Raw genomic sequence first — 25731 nt, forward strand, 5'->3', positions numbered from 1 at the left:
CCATCGATGAACTGGTCGATAGAGCCTACGAAAATTCAGAGATGGCCCAAGACATGCTGACGGCCCTGAGAGACGCATCAACCCACCGCCGCTGGCCCAAGAAATGGCGAAAGGAACTTCGCGTAGCAATGGCAGACTGCTCTGTCATTGGGAATCGCATATACTACCGCGAGAAGCTCTTCATACCACCCAACGATCAGGAACTAAAGACCCAGGTTATTTACCGTACGCACTCCACAGGCCCTGCAGGACACCCCGGGCGGATAAAGACAATCGATTTGGTTAGCCGAACTTACTGGTGGCCACGCATAACCCGAGACATCGAGGAATATGTTAAAGCCTGCGAGCTGTGTGATCGGGTCAAAGCCTCAAGGTCGGCACCCCCAGGATTCCTCCAACCACTGCAAGTGCCATTCCAAGCTTGGTCAGATATATCCATTGACTACATCACGCCCCTGCCAGAATGCGAGCGCCATGGCAAAACATACCAGCATGTCCTCGTTGTTGTGTGCCGATTGACAAAGATGCGCCATTTCATCCCAGTTGTAGGCCTAACAGCCGAAGAACTAGCCTCTGTCTTTATCAGCCGAGTCTATTGCCTCCATGGCACACCCGACAATGTCATCTCCGACCGCGGTTCCCAATTCATCTCCGAGTTCTGGCGCCAAGTCTCCGACCGCCTAGGAGTTCGACTCCGCCATTCTTCCGCCTTCCACCCAGAGACAGACGGACAAACGGAACGGATCAACGCAGGCATCGAACAATATCTGAGAGCATTCATGAACTTCCACCAAGACGACTGGGTCGACTGGCTCCCTCTTGCCGAGTTCGCCACGAACAACGTTACATCTGAGACCACGGGAGTATCACCATTCTTCGCTAACTATGGGTTTCACCCCAAACTCGGCACTGAACCAACCAAGCCACTGCCGCCAAACCAGTCCGCAGCCCAACGACGAGAGTTCCTCAAAGCAAACAACATCGCCGACCGCTTTGAGCGTATTATCACTCAGCTGAAAGCCCTTGCAACCCAAGCCGCCAGACGCTACGAGGAGAACGCCAACCTCAATCGAGAAGATGCTCCTCAGTACGCCGAAGGTCAAGAAGTCTACGTAAGCACGAAGAATATGAAGACAAACCGGCCGATGAAGAAAGGAGACGACAAGTGGGCAGGACCATTCCCAATTCTGAAAGTCTACCCTCGTTCATGCTTGCTTAAACTCCCCGAGGGAATGAAGATCTTTCCCGTGTTCCACAACTCGCTCCTACGACCGAAACCAGAAGCAAATGGTCTACCCGGCCAAGACGTTATCAACGAGGCCGAGTCAAAAAACATCCGAGGACGAGTCCTAGAACGCGATGACGAGACAGGAGAACTAGTCGAAAAATGGCTATTTGACGGGCTACTAAATAGCCGCAGAGACGTTGATGGCCTACATTACCTAGTCAAGTGGAAACACTATGACCCTACCTGGCAACCGGCTAGAGACCTCAAAGGACATAACCAAGTACTCCTCGACTTTCATAGAGTTCACCCAAACAAGCCAGGCCCCGGTCTGGGCAGAAAGTAAAGGGCACAACTATATACTTTGTGCCCAGGCCGCTCTTAGTCGTTTAGGCTGTTCGAGGACGAACAGCCGTTTGGGAGGGGGTACTGTCACGGCACCAACCTGGGTTCCGTCACGTGCATCCCTGTACTTAGTCTAGACTCTGTTCCACCTCCGTAGTTTGCCCTCCTCACAGCACAACATAGATCTTCCCTGGCATCCTAGGTCTGCCCCGTGATACCCACCCCATCTCGGCGGCCGTGTCTGCCTCTAGGGGTACCATGAGCTCACCATAGAACAGAGATGCCTCCGACGAAGATGCAAATAGTTGCTGACGCGACGCGGATCCTATAGGTCTCTACCTCATCCTTTTCGCACGGAAACTGGACACGAATAGCAAATTTCACGCCCGCGACGCCCTCACAGTCTAGGAATATGCCATTTCCGCCCTCCAAATTTCTCCACAGGTTGCTAATGAGGAAATAGACCCCCTCTTGGATGTCGCGGACCGCCGAGTATACGGAACGTATGCTGAAGAGCCTAGCGCAGGCGGCCGAGACAAAAAGAGGCCCGTTTCTCGTCTGCCGGTGGGTGACGATTGGAGCAGGCGCTAGATATATGCTGCGGCGGACTGCATGCTTGAAGAATCGAAAAGGTACAAGGGTTGGCGATGCAGTGGTGCGCCTATAGAAGCCTTTGTTCCGGTCCCGAGCCTGAATTAGAACGAGGCAGAGATACTTGGCTTGGAGTAGTCGTGCTGGCCGGAATTTTCGGTACAATTCAGGCGGGCGAGCTACTCACCGGACCGCAGTCGAAGCAGAGGCAACTCGATATGGATACCAGCGTTTGTCGATACGAAGTGTCTGGAGGGTTCATCTTGTGGTCGGCATACGGTGACGCAGCCACAGCGTCTCAAATGCCTGAGGGAAATGGCTATGCAAGTCTCTCCGTCGACCCTCAACCCGGCAACGAGGACATCGTTAAGCTCCCAGGCAAAGAGGGAGTGGTCGTCGTGCTTCTTCATGATTTCCTCTTGCAACCGTGCGAATGCGCCCTCGCCCTCGCCGTAGAGCATGGGCATGTTGACACCGAATACCCCGAGGAGGCAGTAAGCCGCATCTTCAGTACGCGTCGTCTGTCTGCCGGCCGCCCAGCTCATCCTCGTGGCCACTGAGGCTTGGTCGAAGCTCTCACGGTATACAAGCTTGTTGGGTATGCCGGTGATTTCAGCCAGAAGCGAGGTTAGAGGGGGGATGATCTCGATTCCGTGGGCATAAGTCCGGCTAGAGTAGCCAAAGAGATACCAGGCCAAGTCGTAGAACTTTAACAGGGACGGTGCGAGAAGCTCCTGTAGGCCCATCCCCTCGTGAACCACCGGGAGTGTCTGAAATCCTCGAGCTGCGCGGACAGAGGACGGGCCCCTGATTTTGACCCTCACATCGCCGGACGACGGGACTGACGTCGGCAAGATAGACATAGCAGACGGAGGCCTGGGCATACTAATTGAACATGGAGTTGATAGCCTCGGATAACTCGGCGCTGCTGCTCTTGTCGATGCAGCACGTGCCGATCTAGAGGTAGTCGAGCCCGTCCATGCCGCCTGCCTGCAACCGCCACCGACCTTGTCCGACTTTGATGTCAGTCGCCGGAGTCGTGAGCTCTTGTTCCGAAAATCGGCAAAGGTCTCTTCGTGCTGGCCCCACGTGTGCATCAAAATGGCGTACCTTGGAATGCCGCCATCGAGAAAGCCCTCTAACATTCTTGTTTTGACACTGAGCAGATGCATCACTTGCAGGGAGCATCAGTTCCGAACACAGCAGCCCGTGCTCCTCACAGCTCATCTTTCCTCGTCCCTATGCATCAAGCAAACAGGCCGCGCGGCCACCGACTAATCTGAAAACATGGTCTGCACCCGTAGTTTGTTTGACAGGCGCCATGTGGGCTGGAGGAGACCTTGTGGTTGTGAATGCCTAGATTGCTAACATGAGTCCTCCATTGGTGCATAGCACCTGCGAGATGTTGGACAGGAGCTGGCTCCTTGGACCGTTGGATACCCTTTGCTTATTTAAAGAAGTGGACGCGAGAAATCTTGCCCGTTCATAACGACTAGCGAGGATCTTGGCTTGCTCGACTGTCTTTTTGGGATAAACTGACTAAACGAAAGATGGAGGCAATGGCGTTCAAAACGCAAAAGATGCACGCCCTGAGAACCATCTCGACAAAGAGCATCGTTATCATATAGTTTCATGAGAGACCCGATGCTCGGATAAAGGCTTGGCAGAAACCCATGGGACTCGGCTCCTCAAATATACACATCGTTTATCATTGGGTTAACAACCAACCGGGAAACTGTGCTCAGGCCGAAGGAACACATGGCGCAATGCAATGAGCTTTTGATTTGGATTACATGGCTGCTGATATTAGTGAGACTAGGGAGAGCAAACTAGATGATGGGTTTTAGGGTGTGCCCATCTTTCCCTCTTAACTCTAATAATTAATGTTCGTTGATTACGCCATTGGTAGCTTAGAAACATCCACTCAGTCCCTCGGGCATGATCTGACCCTTTGCCGATATCAAGGCAAGACGCGATGTGAGCATTTCGACATTACTGGCTACTCGCATGAAGCCTGAAAATCATACACGTAATGCTCCAACCCATCCTCTTATCCTTGGCAAAGGGACAAGGTAACATCGGCCTGCTCCTGGCAGTTCTTGACCTGGCTGCCGGCAGGGGGAATGCCGTCCTCCCAAGCAATGGCTTGGCACTCGGCATCCCCACTAGCCACGACCAGCCGGTGGCCCTGAAAGGCGTTGCCAAAGACGTTGCTCAGGTCGTACCAAACGTGGTTGCCTTGCAGGTTGTACGCAAAGATGGTCTGTGGCTGGCCGGTGTACAGGCCGTCGCGGTCGATGGTCGTCTTGATGGCCCGACCGCCGGTCCGGGGGTCACGCGTAAACGGCTCGCTGTAGACGCCACCCGTCTGCAGCGTGTAGGGGCCCGAAACGGTGCTGCCGACGGACCATGTGGTTACCTCAAAGGGGCAGTTGTTGACAACGCGCGCGTTGCCCACGGCGGAGGCGACGGTGGCCAGGGTGGCGCCGACGGCAAGGAGGTTGAGCTGGAGAAGCATGGTGAAGCAGGAAGCTTTGGTATTTTGCTTCAAACAGATGATGCGAGAAGTCTTTGAGTATGACTGCGAAGGTTCGTGGGCAAACACGCCGGGAGCACTTGATGACATTTATACTCGTAATTATCAAGTAGATCCAAAGATATACACGCCTCGTATTGTCTAGCCACCCATTAGAAGCCAGTCTTCACATGCTGCTCAATGTAACTCTGTCGACTACATCTGGGGACATGAATATATTAATGTGCAGACAGAGTCAAATAATTGACAGCTGCAAGACACCCGATGGCGGCCTCTGGCGCAACGCGGCTATGCCCGATCATCGAGCATCAACAAATAGCGGGTGCAGCATGTGCAGTACACTATAAGCCCGGTGTGGAGGACCGGCCACATGCCGGTGCAGTTGCGTCGTTCCTCGAACCGGCCGGATATGCGGCCATTGTTCCCCAGCCAGACGTTGGAGAGACATGGCTTGGAGCTCGGGCCTCGGAACACATGCGACAAACAAGGGGCCCAATGCAGAGGCGTGACCCTCAGGAATAGAGTCGAGAGACTGGAGGCTCTGGATGCATACAGAGTAGACTGACATGATACGATGTTGCACCGCGCTCACCGTTAGCTGCCAACGCACTTGGAAGTCAACTTGGCATCACGCTGGAGCGGTCCAGACCACTGAGCCGACTGGTTCAGCCGGCAAGCAGCGCGCGAGGGGGTGGCATCGCCCATTGGTATGCAGGACTACATGTGCTCACGGGATCTCGAGGGGCTACACGTGTTGGACTGTCTGTTGCTTGATATTAGTACTCAAGCGTGAATACGAGGATATCGATGCGGGGCAAATGAGGAGGAGAAAAGGGAGCTTCCTGAGGGTGTGGGATCGGACTAGGAGCTCGCCAAGAGAATATGTCATTACGGAGACGGGCAAGCGCGGGCAAAGACGAGCAGCACGATTCCTGGCATGGTCCCTCTCTGTGGTCAAGGAAGGACGTCTCCATGTCGTTCTGTCGAGTTTGAGCCCTCAATGGGTGCGCAGTCCTTGAAGCCTGGAGTCTGGTCCAGGCGGACGGCATCGAGGACGGGGGGTAAAGGCATCTAGATGCCAGTGGCATATTTATGCGCGGACTTGTACTGTACAGGTTTAAGCAGCATTCATAGCTCGAATTTCGATTCATGTACATACAGTACGCAAGCCTACATGTGGCCCCTGAGGACGAACCATAAGCTCAAGACGGACCTGGGTCCGCTGCCTGATGAATCAGCGCGGGGGCTCATGCGCAGGCATGACGTTGAGCTAATGCAACAAGACGATCTCGGCTCGGGCAAGCTAGATCAAGTCTTCGGATCTCACACTCGTGGCACGACGGCTGGTTCCTCGGCTCCAGCAACAGTGCGTGATCCGCCTCCGCCTCCGCCCCCCCGCCTTCGACACCAAGACGGGACCAGGACAATTCTGAGACTTGACTGTCCCTCTGCGAGCAACATGCCGTCCCTGCTCGATGCCTTGCGTGAGGCCAGCCAAGTCGACTGCGACACCCTCGACTCCCAAGGTACGAGCACGTTCCAACCCTGTCATCCGCGATGAAGCTGTTACTCACGGCTGCTGCGAGACTCTAGTGGCCGAGAGGCTGGGCCCCTTTGTCGACTGCACGTCAAACCAGGTACGAGTCTCCAAGGGCCCTACGTGGGACAAGCCTGTCATTGTTGGAGAAGTCATCGGAGAGAGATCGGTCTCGTCCACGTCCCAGCCTCGACTGAGCTGACTCTCGATGCTTCCCATAGGCCATTGCATTCTTTGAGCTGTCGAGGCCCGTTTCCGGCGATTCCCGCCTCCATCACGCGGAGCTGATCAAGTCCGCCATCAGCGAAGCAAACGGCCCGTTGCAACGGCTGCAAGGCCTCCTTTCCCTGGAGGCGTTTGCCGTCGAGGTTTTGGTGCGTCTTGGCCGTGATTCATGCAGCGTGTCATCACCTCTGACATGAGACATTTCCTTCATTAGATGGTTAAGCTGCAGCTGCGGATCGCGCCAAATGTGACGGGCCGCCTTCATGTGCAGACGAACCCCAAGTTTTCCTACTCAACCGCGGCATCGGTGGAAAATGCAGAGAGTAAGGCTCACTCTTCCTGGCACGAGCCTACAGGCCGTGAGCGCCATGAAAGATAATCGTACATTCATCTCATCAGAGGCGAGCGCGTAGGAATCTTGGCCATCTTTGGCGCTCTGGCACCCGACCTCGACCCTCGGAAAGTGTGCATCAAGATCCCGGCTACCTGGGAGGGTCTCCAGGCGTGTCGAGCCGTCGAGGCAAAGGGCATCGCTACGCTGGCCACGACCATGTTTTGCATGGAGCAGGCGGTCCTGGCTGCTGATGCAGGATGCACCTACATCGCGCCCTACGTCAACGAGCTCAAGGTGCACTTTGAACATGGGTATGTCCGGCTTCTCCTCAAGGCCCCCGATGGTGCACACATACTTGCTCGTTTTATCATCATCTCACCTTTTCAAGCTTCGTCGACGACCACAAGGCGTTTGACCTCTGCCGCGAGGCTCAGACATACTTCCGCGACAACGCACACCGCACCCGTGTGGTGGCGGCGTCACTGACGTCGGTGGACGAGGTCATGCAGCTGGCAGGCCTCGACCACATCACCGTCTCCCCGGGCTTGCTGCACAAACTTGCCGCGAGGGACGCTTCCTCTTGGAGCGGTTCTCCGGGGGCATACGTGGCCGCTGACCCGGACAAGCCAAGGGCCCAGTATCGGGAGCTTGTGGCAAACGAGGCGGCGTGGAGGCTCGCCTTTACCCGGAGCGGTTTCGGCACCAGCGAGGGCAAGATGGTGCAGGTCATCAACTACTTTGCCGACTTTGACGAGAAGCTCGAGGCTCTAGTGAAGCAGCTCTCAGAACCAGACGATGCCATTTGAAGCCAGAAAGCCATGGCACTGATAATCAAATGCTACCCTATTTCCTGATGCTGGGTTGGGAGTAAATGTTCCGGAGCGTGTGTAGAAGTTGAGTGACAAGGGACAGGATAAATTCCATGTTGTCTCGTGCCGCAGAATAGTAATTCACCTCGTAGCTAACAAAGTGCGACATCTACAAGCCCGTCCCAAGTGTTGATGTCTTGGTACAGACTGTAACGCATAATTTTAGGCCATCAAGTCAAGATGTGCTGGTTGTCGGTGATCGGCAGCTGACTAGGATTACTGCTCGGGCAACCTGTTTTCTCTATGCCATCGGAGGTACCTGGCAACTCGGTAGGAATACGAAAGGCTGGCCGGACAGTAATGCTGCACATGTATGACGCGAACGCCGTACGAGCACCCAAAGTAGAGGCAACCTCCGAAGGGGTGCCCGGTGATGTTGCCCGCACATTAAAGGGCTCTTTTTCTCCTGTAACGGATAATGCCAGGTAAAAGACATAAAGGGACTGGCTATAAGAGGCAGGGCCGAGTGAGGCCCCGGGTAGACAACCATCTTTGTCGGCAACGCCGTGGATACGGACAGAGGTGAGGTGTGACGACGGTATGCATCGCCATTGCCCGCGGAGCTTCGGAGTTCCAAGGCAGGGGTTCCAGCTAATTATTTAGGTAATTATCAAGCTGGTAAAATACCGCTACACCATGGAAAATGAGGGCACCCCCAATAGAGGTGTTACTAACGCGTATTATAGGCCCTTTCTTGTCCTGACAGTAATAAATATACACCGGTTTATTTTCAAGTTAGGATGAAAGCCCCACAACCAGCTTCTTGTCTCCCTCTTCTCCACGATAGATCATATTCAATCCCTTGATGATTCCCTCAAACCCTCCATTGATCTCACGTATCGGCTTGGTCGTGATCTCTCGCTTGTCTAGCAGGGATTGAATCTCCTTGACCCACGTGGTGCGAAGGGCCTCCGATGCTGGGTTTGCTTTCCGTGAGTAAACCGGGTGGTTCATTTCGACGTCAAAGCTTTCCCACTCGTAACCCATCACTACCTTTACTTTAACAGCTCGCCTCAAAGTGCAGCCGTTAGGGATAGCTTCCAAACAGGCATAGCGGCCGCCCACACGCGAAATGGCCTCGAAACAATGAGAAACTGACTCGGGAGTGGTGATGCAGTCGAGTACGTGCTTGATCGGAACCCCACCCGCCAGCTTCTTAATATCTGCAACGGTTGAAGACAAGTATGAAGCTGTCCCGACGGCCCCGTATCTCCTGACCAGCTCAGAAGACTTTGGAGAACAGACAGAAATTGGTAAATAGCCAGAGCTATCAACCATGGTTAGCAGGAGCAGCTAGGGAGACTCATCATGTGCTGCTAGATGCACAGATGGGACTGGAGCAGTACAGCGACTCACAGCTTCAATATCTGAATAGCCATGATGCCAGTGGCGGTTGCTCCACCGTAGACTAGCACGGGAATCGGCTTGTCGGCTGGTTTTGACGGAAGTGCCGCAAGACCAAGCGCTTCCGAGTCCGAGATGGCCAAGCACGAAGTACCCCAGCCTACGCCCCCTATAGCAGCCGCTTGGGAGTCGGTCACTCCATCCGGGACTTTGAGCAAGCATCGGGAGTCGGCCACGGTATATTGTGCAAAGGCGCCACGTCGTGGACCGTTTGGTGCGTATGGGAAGTTGGCAGCGCCGCATACCCTGACTTGGGGACTATAGGTGGAAAGCGGGCCAGCCTCTTCGATGATGCCGCAAAAGTCCACGCCAAGCCCGTTGCCCTCCGCATAGAAGAACGTTGGCATTTTCCAGTCTGAAGGATTCAGGGCCACGGCACAAACCCGCACGAGGACGTGGTATGGTGACGGCAAGTCTGGGAGGGAGCAGGAAGGGGCAATGGCAAGAGGCAGCCTCGATTTCGTCGAAAGCTCCTTGGACTGCACCAAAGCGGTATACGATGTCGGTGCCATGTTGCAATGTTGAATATCGCCTTTACTACGAGGCAGATTCTTGTTGGAAAGGGAGGTTCTGTGCCTTGATTTATAAGGGTGATGGGAGAAGCAAAAGAGGTCGAGCCACCGGCCGGATGATGCAAGAAGCGGTTGGTCGAGATAAGCCATCTCGGGGTCCCCTCTTTTCCTTCCTTGGATGTATGTATATACGTTTAACGATGAAATCTGGATAACACCCTCTTGTCTGACGCCCACAGCTCTTATCCTGTTACCCTAATAGGCAGCCCGTCGCACTGGCGTGCGGACAACAATGCAGAGACGCCACGGACAGCGAAGCATATACGCCACGGACGGCAGAGGCATCGTGATCAAGAGAAAGATCACGGGCGAGGTGAATACTTTGGGCTTGGTGGCATGTTTGCCAAGGGATCACCCTGGCATAACGCCCCAGGCAGCAAAGACCGGAAGCCACGGACGGCAGAGGCGTCGCGATCATTGAGAGACCGCGGGCGATGCGGCTACCACGGGATAAGTCACCGAGTTGATACTTTGCCTGCACATTCGCCCAGAGCCGACTGGGACTTATAAACTCGACCTCGTCGGCGCCGGAGTCTTCCAGGCATCACAGCTCTCCATATAAAGAACTGGGAAGTTCCTGTGTCTCGGCTCGTGCAGCCACGTATTAATCCAAACTGTCTTCTGGATGACTCAATACTCCATTTATCGGAGTGGCCAGTTTCCTACCATGCCCTTCCCGGAGACACAAAAAAATGAGCCCATTGCTCTCATCGGCAGCGCGTGCCGATTCGCTGGCGGGTGTAACTCGCCCTCTCAGTTGTGGGAGCATCTCCGGGCACCACACGACATCCGCAGCGAGATTCCCGATAGTCGGTTTAACGCCAAGGGCTACTATCACCCAAACAGTTCTTCCCATGGTCACACCAACGTCCAGTTCTCATATGTGCTGGACCAAGACCCAGGCGCATTTGACGCCGGGTTCTTTGGTGTCAACCCAATGGAGGCAAAGTGCATTGACCCTCAGCAGCGGATGCTCCTAGAGACGGTATACGAAGCTGTTGAATCCGCGGGTCTGACTACTGAGGGCTTGCGAGGGAGTGATACTTGCGTCTACGCTGGAATTATGCGGAATGACTACGAGATATTAGGGCTTCGCGACATGGACCACTTGGGGCCTCAGAGTGCAACGGGGATTATGCAAACAGCTGCATCAAGCCGAGTCTCATATTTCTTTGACTGGCACGGCGCCTCGGTAACTCTTGATACGGCATGTTCCTCCTCCCTGACTGCAACGCACCACGCTGTGCAAGCCTTGCGTGCTGGCGACTCACGCGTCGCCGTTGCCTGCGGAACCAACCTTACCCTTGGTCCAGAACCGTACGTTCTTCAAGGCATAGCAAAGATGCTGTCGCCAAGAGGCCTCTGTCAAATGTGGGACAAAGACGCGGATGGCTACGGGCGAGGAGAGGGTGTGGGAGCCATCATCCTCAAGACGCTCGCTCAGGCGGTTGCAGACGGGGATGACATTGAATGCATTATTCGGGAAACTGGCATCAACCAGGACGGAGCAAGTGCCGGACTAGGTGCGCCCAACGCCGACGCACAGGCGGCCCTGATACGCAGCGTATACACCAAAGCTGGTCTGGATGCCAGGAATCCAGCACATCGACCTCAGTTTATCGAGGCTCATGGGACCGGAACGCCAGCTGGCGGTAAGCCTCCAGAGATCCAGGGGACGTCTTGAATGTTCTCCCAGTGTCTTGTGAGCTGACCCCTGCTACGCTCTAGATCCGGCCGAAGCCGAAGCCCTGAGCACTGCATTCTTCGGCCCAGGCGAGGACGCAGGCGACAGCCCTATATATGCCGGCTCAGCCAAGACATTTCTGGGCCATACAGAGGCCACAGCCGGCATCGCGGCACTGGTCAAGTCGGCACGAGCATTGCGGAAGTCCATCATTCCTCCCAACCTCCACTTCAACCAACTCAACCCGGCCGTTGCACCCTTCTATGGGAACATCCAGATTACCAACACGGCCAAGCCCTGGCCGACTCCATCCCGGAACCAGCCCAAGCGAGTCAGCGTCAACGGTTTCGGCCTCGGAGGGGCCAATGCTCACGTCATTCTGGAGAGTTACGAGGAACCAGCCCTCGTTGAGTGCTCGGCTGGTGACGGTTCAGGGGCTGGGACGAGTTGCATGGCCAGGGACTGCCGAACCCCCTTCGCGCCCTTCGTCTTTTCGGCCCAGTCGAACGCAAGCCTCCGAGCCAACCTCTCGGCGTACCTCGCGCATCTGGATGCTCACCCCGAGACCGACCTGGGCGATCTGGGCTTTACACTGCGAGAGCGTCGGTCTGCCTTCCAACATCGCGTTGCGTTTGCAGCGGCCTCGATAGAGGACCTAAAGTCCAAAATGCGCGACAGTCTAGATCCTGGCAAGGATGACGATCGCGTGGGCGTCAGGGCATTGACTAGAAGTGGCAAACCCTCTCAGATTCTCGGCGTCTTCACAGGCCAGGGAGCACAATATCCCCGCATGGGGGCTGAGCTGATTGAGAAGTCGCCGCTGGCTCGACAAATTGTCCAAAGGCTAGAATCATATCTGGCCGAGCTCCCAGCCGAGGACCGCCCAACCTGGTCGCTCGAGGCTGAGATGCTGGCTGACGCTTCCGTCTCTCGTCTCGGCGAACCCGACGTTTCACACCCGCTCTCCGCAGCAGTGCAGATTGTTATGGTCGATGTCCTGGCCTCGGCAAACGTACGATTTGATGTCGTGGTTGGCCATTCGGGCGGCGAGGTTGCCGCAGCCTACGCCGCCGGTTATCTGAGCGCTCGTGATGCCATGTGCGTGGCGTACTATCGGGGAATGCATTGCAACAAGTCCTCAAGTCCCAATGGAGAAGGGATAAAGGGGGGCATGCTGGCGGTAGGGACCTCTCTAGAAGATGCCACGGAGCTGTGTAAGGCAGACGAGTTCGTCGGCCGCATCACGGTGGCAGCGAGCAATTCGTCGACAAGCACAACCATCTCTGGAGACGAGGATGCCCTCGAGGAGCTGGCCGTCATCATGGAAGACGAGAATAAGTTTCACCGCCGGCTAAAGGTTGATCAAGCCTATCACTCAAAGCACATGCTGCCTTGCCGGGAGTCCTACATAGAGTCGCTCAGGCGCGCGGGCGTCAAGTCAAAGCAAGCCGGGGAGATGACACGGCGCACCACCTGGTACTCCAGCGTCAACGAAGGCATGCTTATAGATCCGTCCAGCGACCAGCTTGGCGATCTATACTGGTCCCGAAACATGGTACAGCCGGTGCTCTTCTCCCAGGCCCTTGCCTCGGCAGTCGAGGCCGCCAACAGTAGCGGTAGACCGCTTGCGGCCGCCGTTGAGGTCGGGCCTCATCCGGCACTTGCAGGCCCCGCGAGCCAAGTTGTCCAGGAGGTTCTTAACACCAGGCTGCCATACCACGGCTGTCTCCAACGCGGGACTGATGCTCAGCAAGCTTTCTCCGCATGCTTGGGCTTTCTTTGGCAGCACCTTGACCCGGCGACGGGCGTGCCGAGCCTGCAACACTGCGAGGTCGCGCTCTCGTGCCGCGAGCAAGAGACGCCGAGGTCAAAGGTGGTCAAAGATCTGCCAACCTACCGGTGGAACCACGAAGCCAGGCACTGGTACGAGTCGAGAAAGTCTCGGCGTATACGGCTTCGCGATCAGCCATACCATCAACTGCTGGGGCACATGTCACCCGACAGCGAGCCCCACGCATTGCGGTGGAGCAATGTCTTGAAGGTCAGCGAGCTGCCTTGGCTCGAGGGACATAGAGTACAGAACCAGATCTTGTTTCCCGCTGCTGGTTTCGCGTCAACGGCTATCGAAGCGGCACGCTTCCTAGTGCCTGGCCAGGAATGGACCAGTATCCGCATGGTTGAACTGGACAGTTTCAACATTCACCATTTCATCTCCTTTGACGAAAACGACACGGGCGTTGAGGTTCGCGTCGAGCTCTCACAAGTCTCTACCGCAGCTCCCAACTGCATCAGGGCCAACTTCACATACTTGGCGGCCAGAAGTCTCGATGACGATATGGATCTCCGGGTAGTAGCTGAGGCACAACTCAAAGTCTGCCTGGGGGAGACCGCTCTCGACCTGCTACCGCAGCGTCCGCCGACGTTGCCACACGTCATTCCTGTCGAGCCTAGTCGGCTTTACGATTTCTTTCACAGTCTCGGGTTTAACTTCTCGGGACCTTTCTGCTCCCTGACTTCAATCGAGCGCAAGCTCGACAATGCATTCTGCGTCGCCAAGAAGGCGACAACGTCTTCGGTTGGGCGCGATGAGGCTCGTCAACTGCTCGTCCATCCAGTCGACCTAGACGCTGCGTTTCAAACTACTGTGGTCGCAGTCGGATACCCTGGCGATGGCGGATTGTTCGCCTTGCATGTGCCTACAACCATCGAGGTTATGAGAGTCAACCCTGCTCTTCTGGTCCTTGAGAGATATCTCAGGAGCGACTACCACGACATAAACTGTACAATACATATCCCTCGAGACCTACAAGCACCCGGAACCGGCTTCTATGGGGACATCAACTTGTACCCGTCCTGTTCAGAGACGGGGCAGTCCTGCGCAGCTATCCAGGTGATGCAGATTCAGTTCAAACCCCTTAACGCAAACGAACACAGCGAACGAACCATTATCTACACAACGCACTGGATCCCATCAAAAGTGGACGGCGTTGCTGCCACCTCGAGTCCTCGCATTACGAAACATGGCCGGGAGCTCAGGGCGGCCGTGCTGCGGATGTCTGCCTTCTTCCTTAGACAGCTTGATGACGCCGTTCCCACCGACTCCCCAGAAAGGCAGCGAGGCTCCAATCGTCACTATCTCAACTTTGCTCGGCATACGACGGCGCTGTGGAGGCGCGGAGGGTACCCGTGGATGAAACAGGAATGGCTCAACGATAGTCTTCAAGACGTGGAGGACGACATCAAGGCTAAAGGGTAAGCAAGCAGGCATGTCGGCCTCAGGCACACCAGTTTTAGAGAAAAGAGCTCACCGAGGTGATTGGCGATGATAGCTAATGCATCTATTATGCAGGGTGGGAGGAACAGTCGATGTCCGGTTGCTGCGCCAAGTGAACGAGAATATGCCCGAAGTCTTAAGGGGGGAGACGAAAATGCTGGCTAATTTCCGCAATTCACGACTCCTTGAAGAATACTATAATGATGGCTTTGGGGCCAAGCAAACAGTAAGACCATCGACATAGCTGAGTTGTGAGTCCAAGGATAACCAGGGCTAACCATTCAGTAGAGCCTTTGGACAGCTAACGTAGTCAAGCAACTGACGGATGTCAATCCTCACCTCAGGATCATGGAAGTTGGTAATGTCGCCCCTCTTGTCCATGCTTGCGGCAAGCTACTGCCAGGTGTCGATGCTAATACATGCCAACCTCATCAGGCGCTGGGACCGGCGCCACCACGAAGCCAATCTTGAATGCCATTGGCCACGATTTTGACGAATTCACCTTCACCGACATTTCGACCAGCTTCTTCGAGAACGCGGCCGAAATCTTCACGCCATGGAGAAACCAAATCACCTTCAAGACGTACAACGCCGACAGGGACCCCGTGAAGCAAGGATTTCGGGCGGGCGAGTACGACGTTGTCATCGCCTGCATGGTGATTCACGCCTGCATCAGGCTAGAAGAGGCGATACGGCATTTACGCACGTTACTCAAACCCGGCGGCAAGCTAATCCTCGCGGAATCTTCCGTTGATAGCTTCAGGTATGTCCATGACGGGTTCGTATTTGGGACTTTGGCGGGCTGGTGGCGAGGCGTAGACGAGGGACGTATTCTGAGTCCCCTGGCGAGCGTCTCTGAGTGGGAAAGCATCCTAAAGCGCACCGGCTTTTCAGTTATTAGTACCATGCCTTCCCCGGAGACCATTGAGGCCATAGGCATGCCGGTCTTTGTCTCCACAGCTGTAGATGCGCGGGTTGACTTCATCCGAGATCCCATTTCCGCCGCGGCCGCCATGGGACCGATGTACGGCAAGGTGGTCGTCCTGGGAGGGGTGAGCCTGCCGATAGCCAGGCTGGCTCGAGAGCTCGCAGGCATCCTCAGGCCACTTGTTGGCACTATCTTGAGTTACAGGAGACTAGAGGATATGGACGATCAGGGTGATGATGACCACGATACAACCGTCGTCAGCTTAACGGATCTCGAGCAGCCCGTGTTCAAGGACATGACACCCGAGAGGTGGTATAAGCTCAGGCGCCTGTTTCAGATGGAAAAGACTATCCTATGGCTCAGCAGCGGCCGTCTGCAAGACGAGCCGTACTGCAACATGGCTGTCGGGCTTGGACGCTATGCGGCCCGGGAGGAGAGCATTCGCCTGCAATGCCTCGATGTCGCGGACCCCAGCCAAATCGGTGCTCGCGCTGTCGCCGAGACGCTTCTACGCTTCACCAACACGAGCCTAGACGATGAGGATCTGCTGTACACCAAGGAGCCTGAGATAGTTATGGACGCTGAGGGGCGTGAGCTCGTGCCTCGGCTGTTTCCTGTCCCTGAAGCCAACGACCGTATCAACTCGGCCCGGCGGCGGGTGTTCCACCAGGTCGACATGAGTAGGTCGGTAGTTGAGCTACAGCAGCATCGCCTCGGCTGTCACCTGAGGGAGCTTTCTCGATATGAGACGTCGAAAAGCCTTGTATCGCACGACTCGTCAAGGTAAGAGACTCCATCAATGGATGAAGTCCTCATTGGCATGACACTCATCGCGATTGGGCAGGAATAGTATCCAGCTCCGCACCACCCACTCCATCCTGTCTGCCTTGAGGGGACCAGCTGGGTGCCGCTTCATCGCTCTCGGAGTGGACCAAGGAACTGGAGCTCGGTATCTGGTATCGATCCCTTCGCTTGCCTCTGTTCTCAGAGTCGACAAGGAATCCGCTGTGGCTTGCAACAGCCTCTTTGGATTGTCGGAAGTCGCCTTCCTTTCGCGAGTCGCTGCTCATCTGGCTTCCATGGCTATTATCGACCCCCTCCATCCAGGGCAGAAGGTTCTTGTCCACAACGCCACTGCCATGATCGCCGCGGCCATAAACACCCAAGCCTCACGAAGGGGCGTCACAGTGACATTCTCGACAGACTCGGCCGACAAGGAAGCTCCAGATTCGTGGATCAGACTTGCACCGTTTCTCGGGTCCTCTGACATCGACCAGGTGGTGGCCGCCGACACAGCCTGTTTCGCCGGGTTTTCCGTCGTTCCTTCAGAAAATGAGCTCGTCTTGGCTTCTGGCCTCTCGTCACAGTGCCGCACAGAGACTTTCCAGACCATACTTTCTCCGAAGGGAGACGACGCAGGCGAGGCGTTCCCTGCCGGCTTGGTCAAGCACCATCTGGAGCGAGCCTTAGGCTACATTCGCGACGGTGAGGGAAGCAACCCGGTCGTTTCCGAGAAGGTCAGTCTGGAGCTCCTCGTCGCCGAGCAAAGGCCCGCAGATCCCCTCGCAATCGTCGATTGGACTGCATTGCCGGCATTTCTACCCGCCCGGGTTGAGAGTTTCGATTCTCGGCCAATGTTTAAAAGTGACCAGACATACTGGCTCGTAGGTCTTTCAGGAGATTTTGGCGTATCTTTATGCGACTGGATGATCAAGGGAGGCGCGAGATATCTTGTCCTTTCCAGCAGAAACCCAAAGATCGACCCTGGCTGGATCGACGACCATGCGAGACGAGGCGCTATGATCAAAACATACTGCTGGTACGTGCATCATTTCTTCTCAGGTGCCGGACAAGAGCTTCCGGCTCTCTGCGTTGGGTAAACCAGCTGACACCGACCTCCATAGCGACGTGACCGACGAAGAGGCCATCAAGCGTGTGCATCAGACCATTGTTGAAGCTCTCCCGCCTATCGCTGGACTGATGAACGGCGCCATGGTACTCAATGACGTCTTCACACGCAACATGAGCTATGATCAAGTAATGGAGGTGATCAGGCCAAAATTCCTTGGAACCACCTACCTGGACCGCCTTTTCCACGACGTCAATCTCGACTTTTTCGTGCTATTCTCCTCCGTGGCAACTATCGCCGGGAGCGCCGGCCAGGCAAATTATGCAGCAGCAAACATGGGCATGGTTACTGTGGCACAAAACCGCAGAGAGCGTGGTCTCCGCGTGTCTACGATCCACCTGAGCCCTGTTATTGGCCTGGGCTATATAGTCCGTTCCCCTCGTTATCTGAACGCGATGCTTGACGAGAAGACGTTGATGCTCATATCCGAACAAGACTTTCACCAGCTTGTTGCGGAGTGCATCGAGGCGGGATACCTGGACAACCCGGCAGGGCCCGAACTATGGGTTGGGTTAGATGATGTAGCGCTAAAGCGACTCCAGGGCCCTGGCTCGTGGCTTTCTGATCCCAAGGTCGCCCGCTTTGCTGGTCAAAATACGGTCGAGTACATCAACGGAAATAATAAGACCACCTCGGTGAGCATCGGAGATCGTCTACAGACATGCAGGTCGGATGAGGACGTCCTCGGGGTCATCAAGGAAGCCCTTGGTACTCAACTGCGCAAAGCCTTGCTGGTGTCAACAAGTGACGATGACCTGATGAGGATGGGCGGCGTCGAGCTCGGTTTCGACTCCCTCGTCGCGGTCGATCTCCGGACTTGGATGATCAAGAACTTTCAGGCGAACATTCCAGTGCTGAAAATGATGGCGAGTGATTTTCATATGTCCACGTTGGTGGACCTGACGTTTGCGGAGATCCCGGCCGAGTTGATTCCGCACGCTCGAGCCAGTCCTCGTCTGTCGACCGTCGCGAGGGGGGGCAAACAAGCTGAAGGATAGTAGGAGTTGAGTGCTGTTCCCCTGTTTCGACCCGAGACGGGCTCACGCTACTGTATTACTATCCGAGGTGTTTGTTGTTCTCCTGTCGCATATGAGACTATGTATGGAGCATTGAGCTGAAAGAACCCGTCGTCCAGAGACTAGTTAGTACCTTGTGTATCCATCGATGAAACAGAGCTTGTCTCAAAGAAGCATTCGGGGCCCCCTCTCCGTATTTATCAAAGGGATTGCTACAGCTCCCATCCGCATGCGCCAGGGCCGTAGACGTAACGTCGGTTCGACTTCGAGCCTATACGCCGTCTTACATCTCTACGGTCTGTGATTTATTTAATATGTAGAACAAGCAGCCCGAGGAACCAGCAGCAAGGCGGTACAAACGGTATTGCTATAGAGTGATTGCCAGCAACAACCGGGAAATACCTGGGCTCGAGGGCAGACACCGGAGCCAGAGCCTCCTGTAAAGAACCTTTGAGGAAGGCCACAAGCCCTCTTATAAACGAGAGCAAGGGGGGTGCAGATATCGCACGATTAGCGGGACCTCATCAGTGCCCTCACAGACAAGCCGGCATATAGGGGCCCTTCGGATCACATGGATGTCACAGGTATATATAAATACAGTCTCTTTCGCCCTTGACTAGCGATTCTGCATAAATCGGTGTTTTCTCACTTGTGTGGCCGACCTTCAATTCAGCATGTGCCCTCGAGCGCCTGTTTTAGACTATTAAAGCCGCCGAGGCACTCTCTCAAAGTGTCTTTAACGCCAGTATAGCCTCGTATACAAGCGCTACTATACTACAGGCAATGTAGACAAAAGGCTAGCACGTGCATTACGAACCATAGGAGCGTATGTCGATGGAGTTATAGGAGCGAGTACCTAGCTACCGTGCCGCTGTATACGCGCAGGTATATGTATCTCTTTATAGAAGAATGTAACAAGAACGATTTACACGTAAGACCTCTGAACCGAGGTCCCCTCGCCCGACCTGCCGCCCATATCAACTGCTCATGCGCCAATGGGATCGGTGCAAAGGATTGCCAGGCCAGCCTGCGGGAGCGTGTTAGCAGCGGATGTGTGAGAACTGGGTTTGACGGCGGTATGGTACTCACAAGTGGAATAGTGCAGCACTTGGGCGACTTGTTCATGGCGCCGCAAATGCTCCTAAACGAATTCATGGCGTTTGGGGATTTATTGGCTGTGCAAATCCGTCGTTAGCATCGCATTGCCTTCACCGTCGCCGAGACCGGGGCCGAGACGGGGAGGAGAACAACACGTACGGACGCTGCAGTCGAGGCTAGCGATGTCCAGGATGCTGGTGCTGCAACACGACGGGCTGGTGTAGAGGAGGCCGCCATTACAGAGGCCAGACACCCAATGAGCCTCGAGGTTGGTGGGCGCGGCCAGGACCGAGGAGAGGAGAGCGACGACGACGAAGACCTTCATCTTAACGTTGGTAATGTCTGCGTGTGTGCGCCTGGTGTGTGGGTGAATTGTTGTTGTTGTTGTTGTTGTTGTTGTTGTTGTTGAAAAGAATGGGATCAGCCGGAAACGAGTGGCTTTGGGTGATTACGGAATCGACAGTGAAAGGAATGGAATGCTCGGGCATGATGAGGAGAGCTGTCTGAATCGGGATCCATACTTGATATTTATATCAGTGAATCGACGAGTCCAAGTCGGCCCACGATTACCATGTCTTCAGCGTGATCCTCCGCAAGGACGCCAACAAAGCTGACCCTTCCCGCTGTCCCGCCGTCCCCCCCTTTCGGCAGGACAGGCTGTGTGACACGATTTACGACATTAACACACGAAGCCATGGCTTTCTACATGTATTGACACGCCAAGGACCACCGTCTACTACGCGAGCCGGGGGAAATGGAGTTTGAAAGAAGGGGAGGCAGCCAAGCAAAAGGCGCCCAGGGACCGACATCTGGCCGGGGAAAACGCAGGGAGCCATCATCCTCGAGGTGTAGACTCTGCGGCGTCTGCGACATCGTGTCAACAAATGTCTCAAATGCGGTGCTTTCACGTCGGGGCTTTGGAACATGTAGAGGGAAGGGGAGCTAGTTTGGGAAGGGGGTGAGAGACATGCAGTGAGAGGGGAAAAAAGGGAACATGAAGAGAATAGATGTCGATGGGTGACTATCTTGCGCTGTAGCGTTGTAGCAAAACAGAAAGCTGCATCGGCGGAGAGAGCCGCTGCGTCTTCGGACAAGGCGGCGTCGAACTGTCTAGCAAAACTTAAATGCAAAAGCTTCCTTGGCGCGGTTGCCGGCCTTTTCTTCCATGAACGAGCGCCGCCGGTAGGGGGTCATGGCCGTTGGGGAGAATGGATGGGCCGGGTTGATGCGCGCTCCCGTGCCGTAAGGGTGTTGTCTCTATACCAGATTTTCCATATTCCCGTCGGGACCAAGGGCAGCCATCCATGTCTTTGGTTGTCCTGACGATGACAACTAGTTAAAGATCTTACAGGGATCATTACGATATGCAAACCAAGCATCTACACGCCGATCAACACATATTCTTTAGCCACGGCATCTCTCATCAACCTGCCGGCCATCATTACTGTGCCGAGTATTTTGGCTCGTCCATGCCAAGCCTCTGGGAATCTCCGGCAAGTTGTGTATGACTATAGTCCGTCGAGACAATGGCTTACCGTTTTGGATTCAGCAAGAGCCTCCGCGAGCAGGCCAAGACGGATGCATCCTCGAGGTCCAGCATACCAGTCAGACATAGCTTCTTAAAGAACATGCGCCTATTAGAAAGCGGGAAGACAGAAGGGCCAGGAATTCTAATAACATTGCCGTTATATCCACGAGATTGTCAACTTAAGCCGCAACCGGAATGTCGCAATATTATACAAGGTGCCCGTAACTCCAACTTTTCTTGGGTACCACAACACAAACAGTATTGGTGGCATCACGATGCCTGCCCAGCACAGCCTTTCTTATACTTCAAGATTCAAGAGAGGGGCATGGTGTACAGTCACGGCGAAGCATATAGGTGCGTACCGGCACGAGCTTGCCGGTGGACGGGGAGGGGAATGAGTGCGAGGAAACGAGCCCTACCCCGGTTTGACGGCTACAGCACGTCGAGGCGGCAGGCCCGCAAGGCAATCAGACCAGAATATATAGAGTCCAACGAACGTCGTTATGATGTTTTACTGTTTCCCAGTTTCTTTTTCTTCCAACTGCTTCCCCTCTCACCCTTAATACTAGCGCCCTTTGAGAGGACAAGGAGGGATACGGGAAGGCGAGGGATGAAAAGGTCTTTAGAAGTGCAGCACTATGATTGATAGAGATCCCTCAATGGGGGAACTGCTTCGCACCGGGGTTCGATGTTCCCGCGGGTCCCGAGCCGGCTGACTGCATCCTCCGGGCCGCCCCTTGTCAGCATGCCCATGATACTCTGCATATTTGTATATGTCAATCCTACCGCTTAGCGATACGCGGAGCTACTACTTTCAGCTGCTTGGCAATGGCATAACACTTGATACTTTGGACATGTTTCTGACATAGAGTCGGCAAGGGAAATACGGCGACGGGGTAGATGCTCGTACATGCACCGTGACTTCGCGTGGTTTTTACGACCAAGAGACATAGGAAAGAATGCTTCATTGGCGCCACTGCCGGAAAATAGTCATGGTGTTGGACAAGCAGAGATCAGCTAAATGATGCAGGTGAGGTTGGATCTTTGAATTAGGGATCGTCCTACTCCAACGGTTTAGGCGACCCCATACCCACACTGAACTTCGACCCTTCTCATGTACCCGCGAGCTCGTCTTGGCACTCCGACTTTGTCATTCGTACTGGCCTTCCCCTGGCCTTCTCCCATACAACGCATTAGGCTTTAATCCTATTGTTTTCTCCATAGACGAAGTACAAAATGAGCCCCATATTAGCTAGAAACATGGCCTTGTAAGGAAACTGTGCTTCTCTCATTGAATACATGTACAATTGATACCGATACAGTTCGAACCCCTTTTCCTTGGGCTGCACTGTGGACCGCGAGTTGGTCATTCTTCATCGGGACGGCGGCAGCTTTGGTAATTTTGGAACTTGTAGTGTTGCAAGCAGTACATGTGGTGTCAAGAGCTCTGCTGAGGCCCTTATGATGCCTTGGTGTATTGGGACACTGAGAGGAGCCCTCATTCTAGGGAAGCTGCGGCTTCGGCATCAGTCATGGCTCTATGTGAATGCCTGGTTGTTTCCTGGCGCAGCAGACCGATGAAGACAGTAACCCATGAGCTAACATTCCAACTTTATGTTGGAAAAGACTTGATGGATTGGCCAAGGAGCATGCCTGACAACCCAGAGGCAGTATCCGATCGGGACATACTCCAAGACGGTTGTCTTTGCGATATATCCTACGAAGCGCGAGTCGAACGTGTCTAGTCTAGAACAACACGACTGCGGTAGACATGAGGCATTTCAAGCCCCTTTCTCGCCTCCCTGACGCCTTCTCAAGTTTGGCCAGGATGAACCCAACACTCAACTACATACATGCACTCAGCGGCCATGGGTGCCTCACTCGACTCTCTCATGCATCCCTCTGGCGCCATATAGTCAGCCGTTGGCCGAGCCATTCGACTGTGTCCATCCCATCCTCTCTTGGCCATGGGCTGCATGCCTCGACAGCTGATGCGCCTGGATTTCTCCGGGGCTTCGATCGGTTGTCCCTGAACTTGGTACTGGTGAACACGTGCTGGTCCTCGACAGGGACCCAGTCCAGATGTTCGAGCCACCAGGGCAGAATAGACTGATGTTCCGAAGACTGGACGAGCAGCAGCAGCTGCAGGAGTTACTCCACCAGCCAGTCCTTCAGCTGGGGTCGTGAGCTCTGCATCACGATGCGTCGGGAGTGGTTAGACACGACGTCTCGAGCTGACAATATCGTGTATCAAGACACTGTCCAACCTCGGTTCCGGATATGTTACAGCCGTGTGCCTTGTATCCTGCGTTACTGCGGCGTGTCATGCAGCACCGCAGGCTATGCTTTGTAAAAAAAACTTGATATTCACCCATCTCGGCATCAATCCTACTTCTCCTGCATCGACCCTCTGCGATAATGTGCCTCGTCAAGCTGTGCCACGGCCTACCCACGCGGCATAGCAAACACCCTGCCCCCTGTCGGGCCAAGACGTTACACCCGCCCTTCAACGGCGGCTGTCCAGCATACCGCGTACGTCATTGCATGGCACGGGGATACAGCCCGTAAGCATGAGCTGCTAAACTATCACCTCGTGCATTAGGAGCCGCACTAATAACTCGGATGCTGTCATGTCGTCAGCACTCGGCGCGGCCTGATGACTTTGGCCGACGGGCGGGCGGGCAGCAAAGGGCCGGCCGCCCCTTTAAAGCCCGTCACGGCCCTCGGTCTTGTCAGAGTTCTTCTTCCGTCATCCTGCGTGTTTTGTCGAGCCTTGAGACCTCCTGTCTGCCCGCTGGTCTCGCCCCGATTCCTCTCCAGCTTCCATCGAAAACTCGAGCGCCTACCGTCCACGCTCGTGCGAATAATCCAAACGACATACCGAAGGCTCACATCATCCACCGTGATGATGATGGAGGCAGGCCTTCCGCCTCGCTACGAGATTCGCGTCCTGGGCCCCGAGCACATCGAATGGGTCAGCGCCCTTGTCACCCACACCAACATCTTCCACTCGCCCGTGTGGCCAGTCGTGTACCCGGACGACAAGACGGCGCGTCTCCACGACGCCATGAGAAACGTCGAGTACCTCGTCCGGCACCAGGTCGAGTCGGGCCACTCGCTCGGCGTCTTCGACAACGAGTACCAGTTCAAGCGCGACCAGTCCAAGGCCACGGGCGGCAGGCTCTACTGGGACCAAGACGACACCGAGGCCAGTGGCGACCAGCTGCTGGAGCAGATGGACTTTGCCCTCGTGTCCGTCGCCCTCGCCTACGACAGCGCTCACCCCCTGGACCACGCCAGGATGGAGGGCCTGATCGGAGCGATGCCGCTCTACGCCACCTTCTACGGAGCCCTCGAGAGACTTGACCCGCGCCCACGCAGCTCGTGGGCAGCCGACAAGCCTGGAGAGCTGCTGCTCCGAAACGCAACCAACACGCGGAGCGACTATGAAGGAAGGGGGTTGATGAAGAAGATGGCGCATTGCATGATGCACACGGCGGCCGCAAAGGGCTTCCGCGGCATCCAGATTGAGACGCTGTCAGATGCCGTCCAGCACGTCTGGGCGAACCCGCCGCCGCCGTTCTCGGGCCAGGTCGTGTCGGCCTTTGACACTCTGACGTATGAGGAGGAGGATGAAGGAGGTGACAAGGTCTATCCGTTCCGGCCGGCCAACCAAAAGGCGACCAAGATCTATTGCAGTCTTAAGGCAAATTGACGGTTAACTTGAAGCCGACTCTTCCACATTAGGGCAGACGCGTGTCGCATTATCAGTGTATCTGGGGCTCGTAGAGAAAGGGGATCGGTCTGGCCACCGCGTTCAGCCAGCCGTGCTCTCTTCGATTTATGTGCCGCCTTCTCCTGCGCACGTGGTGCATCGTCGAGGCTTCTCCGTGGCGAGATGGTGCTGGAAACACGTTGCACCCACTGGCGGAACTGGGGGCGATGGAGACCCGGGACCTGCCCGTCAACTGCAAAGGACAGCGTTGGGAGTCACCCCCTGTCTGGCGCTTTCAAGTCGCTGTCAAGACCTGATTCTCGACTCAGCCACGCACGACACCATCGTGGGAGGTAACCTTGAAACTCGGTTGCTGCCGCCACCGGAACCTGGCCAATACGCCGTCGTCGAGGACGTCTGGAGGACGAGCCACGGGGGAATGGAGTCGCCGGCGGCGTTGACGGTAGCCACGAGGACGCACGTCTCGGGCTCAAGGTCTCGGGCTCAAGGTCCCGGGCTCCTTGAGCCTGGTGGCCTTGGTGCGGGCGACGACGGTGCGGTCAAAGACGGTGGGTGCCGGCACGCCTGAGACGGTGCGGGCTGTCGGCGTCGAGGCCGAGCAGAAGACGATGGCGGCATGGCGGTTGGGGCGCCAACTCCCCGACAGTTGCAAAGGTACCGGACAGATGCATATGTCCCGACACGCGAGTAAAAGCTGCACATTATGCATGCACAGCATACATGCATAACTGAACCTCGTGCTTCACTGCCTCATCGCCAGACGTCCGTCATCAGATGGCACCAGATCAGGCCTTGCCATGCCGAACCTCTGGGGAGGGACTGCATCCATCCGTGCGCCGAGCGAGACCAAGAGCGCCGCCGTCGAGACCGGAGAGGCGGTGGCGGCCGAGGCGGCGTGGGCACTGCCGACGGCGAACCTC

General features: G+C 55.5%; 8 protein-coding genes across 8 annotated transcripts; 4 read left to right on the plus strand and 4 right to left on the minus strand.

Moving 5' to 3' along the window:
* Positions 1 to 41: 41 nt before the first annotated feature.
* On the plus strand, positions 42 to 1353 carry HRG_02823 (integrase core domain-containing protein; the record flags this gene model as incomplete). Its single annotated transcript, XM_044861294.1, has 5 exons — positions 42 to 225; positions 571 to 1112; positions 1195 to 1203; positions 1282 to 1290; positions 1342 to 1353. The coding sequence occupies 5 exons, from the start codon at positions 42 to 44 to the stop codon at positions 1351 to 1353; spliced, it is 756 nt and encodes a 251-aa protein (XP_044722320.1).
* Positions 1354 to 2340: 987 nt separating this feature from the next.
* Positions 2341 to 3306, minus strand: HRG_02824 (uncharacterized protein; the record flags this gene model as incomplete). The annotated part of the gene is made up of 3 exons (XM_044861295.1): positions 2341 to 2980; positions 3057 to 3118; positions 3169 to 3306. 3 exons carry the CDS (start codon positions 3304 to 3306, stop codon positions 2341 to 2343), a joined length of 840 nt encoding a protein of 279 aa, XP_044722321.1.
* Positions 3307 to 4211: 905 nt separating this feature from the next.
* On the minus strand, positions 4212 to 4679 carry HRG_02825 (uncharacterized protein; the record flags this gene model as incomplete). Its single annotated transcript, XM_044861296.1, has 1 exon — positions 4212 to 4679. One exon carries the CDS (start codon positions 4677 to 4679, stop codon positions 4212 to 4214), a length of 468 nt encoding a protein of 155 aa, XP_044722322.1.
* A 1477-nt stretch (positions 4680 to 6156) lies between these two features.
* HRG_02826 (transaldolase/Fructose-6-phosphate aldolase domain-containing protein) lies at positions 6157 to 7599 on the plus strand (the record flags this gene model as incomplete). Its single annotated transcript, XM_044861297.1, has 6 exons — positions 6157 to 6223; positions 6291 to 6334; positions 6456 to 6608; positions 6674 to 6782; positions 6873 to 7104; positions 7182 to 7599. The coding sequence occupies 6 exons, from the start codon at positions 6157 to 6159 to the stop codon at positions 7597 to 7599; spliced, it is 1023 nt and encodes a 340-aa protein (XP_044722323.1).
* Positions 7600 to 8397: 798 nt separating this feature from the next.
* Positions 8398 to 9578, minus strand: HRG_02827 (zinc-binding dehydrogenase domain-containing protein; the record flags this gene model as incomplete). The annotated part of the gene is made up of 2 exons (XM_044861298.1): positions 8398 to 8929; positions 9019 to 9578. 2 exons carry the CDS (start codon positions 9576 to 9578, stop codon positions 8398 to 8400), a joined length of 1092 nt encoding a protein of 363 aa, XP_044722324.1.
* A 727-nt stretch (positions 9579 to 10305) lies between these two features.
* Positions 10306 to 18431, plus strand: HRG_02828 (KR domain-containing protein; the record flags this gene model as incomplete). Its single annotated transcript, XM_044861299.1, has 12 exons — positions 10306 to 10830; positions 10889 to 10955; positions 11021 to 11290; positions 11367 to 11733; positions 11782 to 12028; positions 12071 to 14574; positions 14672 to 14822; positions 14885 to 14954; positions 15032 to 15496; positions 15557 to 16307; positions 16369 to 17343; positions 17429 to 18431. The coding sequence occupies 12 exons, from the start codon at positions 10306 to 10308 to the stop codon at positions 18429 to 18431; spliced, it is 7395 nt and encodes a 2464-aa protein (XP_044722325.1).
* Positions 18432 to 19434: 1003 nt separating this feature from the next.
* On the minus strand, positions 19435 to 19872 carry HRG_02829 (fungal hydrophobin domain-containing protein; the record flags this gene model as incomplete). Its single annotated transcript, XM_044861300.1, has 3 exons — positions 19435 to 19476; positions 19539 to 19624; positions 19707 to 19872. The coding sequence occupies 3 exons, from the start codon at positions 19870 to 19872 to the stop codon at positions 19435 to 19437; spliced, it is 294 nt and encodes a 97-aa protein (XP_044722326.1).
* Positions 19873 to 23980: 4108 nt separating this feature from the next.
* HRG_02830 (uncharacterized protein) lies at positions 23981 to 24790 on the plus strand (the record flags this gene model as incomplete). The annotated part of the gene is made up of 1 exon (XM_044861301.1): positions 23981 to 24790. One exon carries the CDS (start codon positions 23981 to 23983, stop codon positions 24788 to 24790), a length of 810 nt encoding a protein of 269 aa, XP_044722327.1.
* Positions 24791 to 25731: the final 941 nt, after the last annotated feature.

The sequence above is a fragment of the Hirsutella rhossiliensis genome (assembly GCF_020360975.1).
Source record: "Hirsutella rhossiliensis strain HR02 chromosome Unknown scaffold00003, whole genome shotgun sequence".
NCBI classification, from domain to species: Eukaryota; Fungi; Ascomycota; class Sordariomycetes; order Hypocreales; family Ophiocordycipitaceae; genus Hirsutella; species Hirsutella rhossiliensis.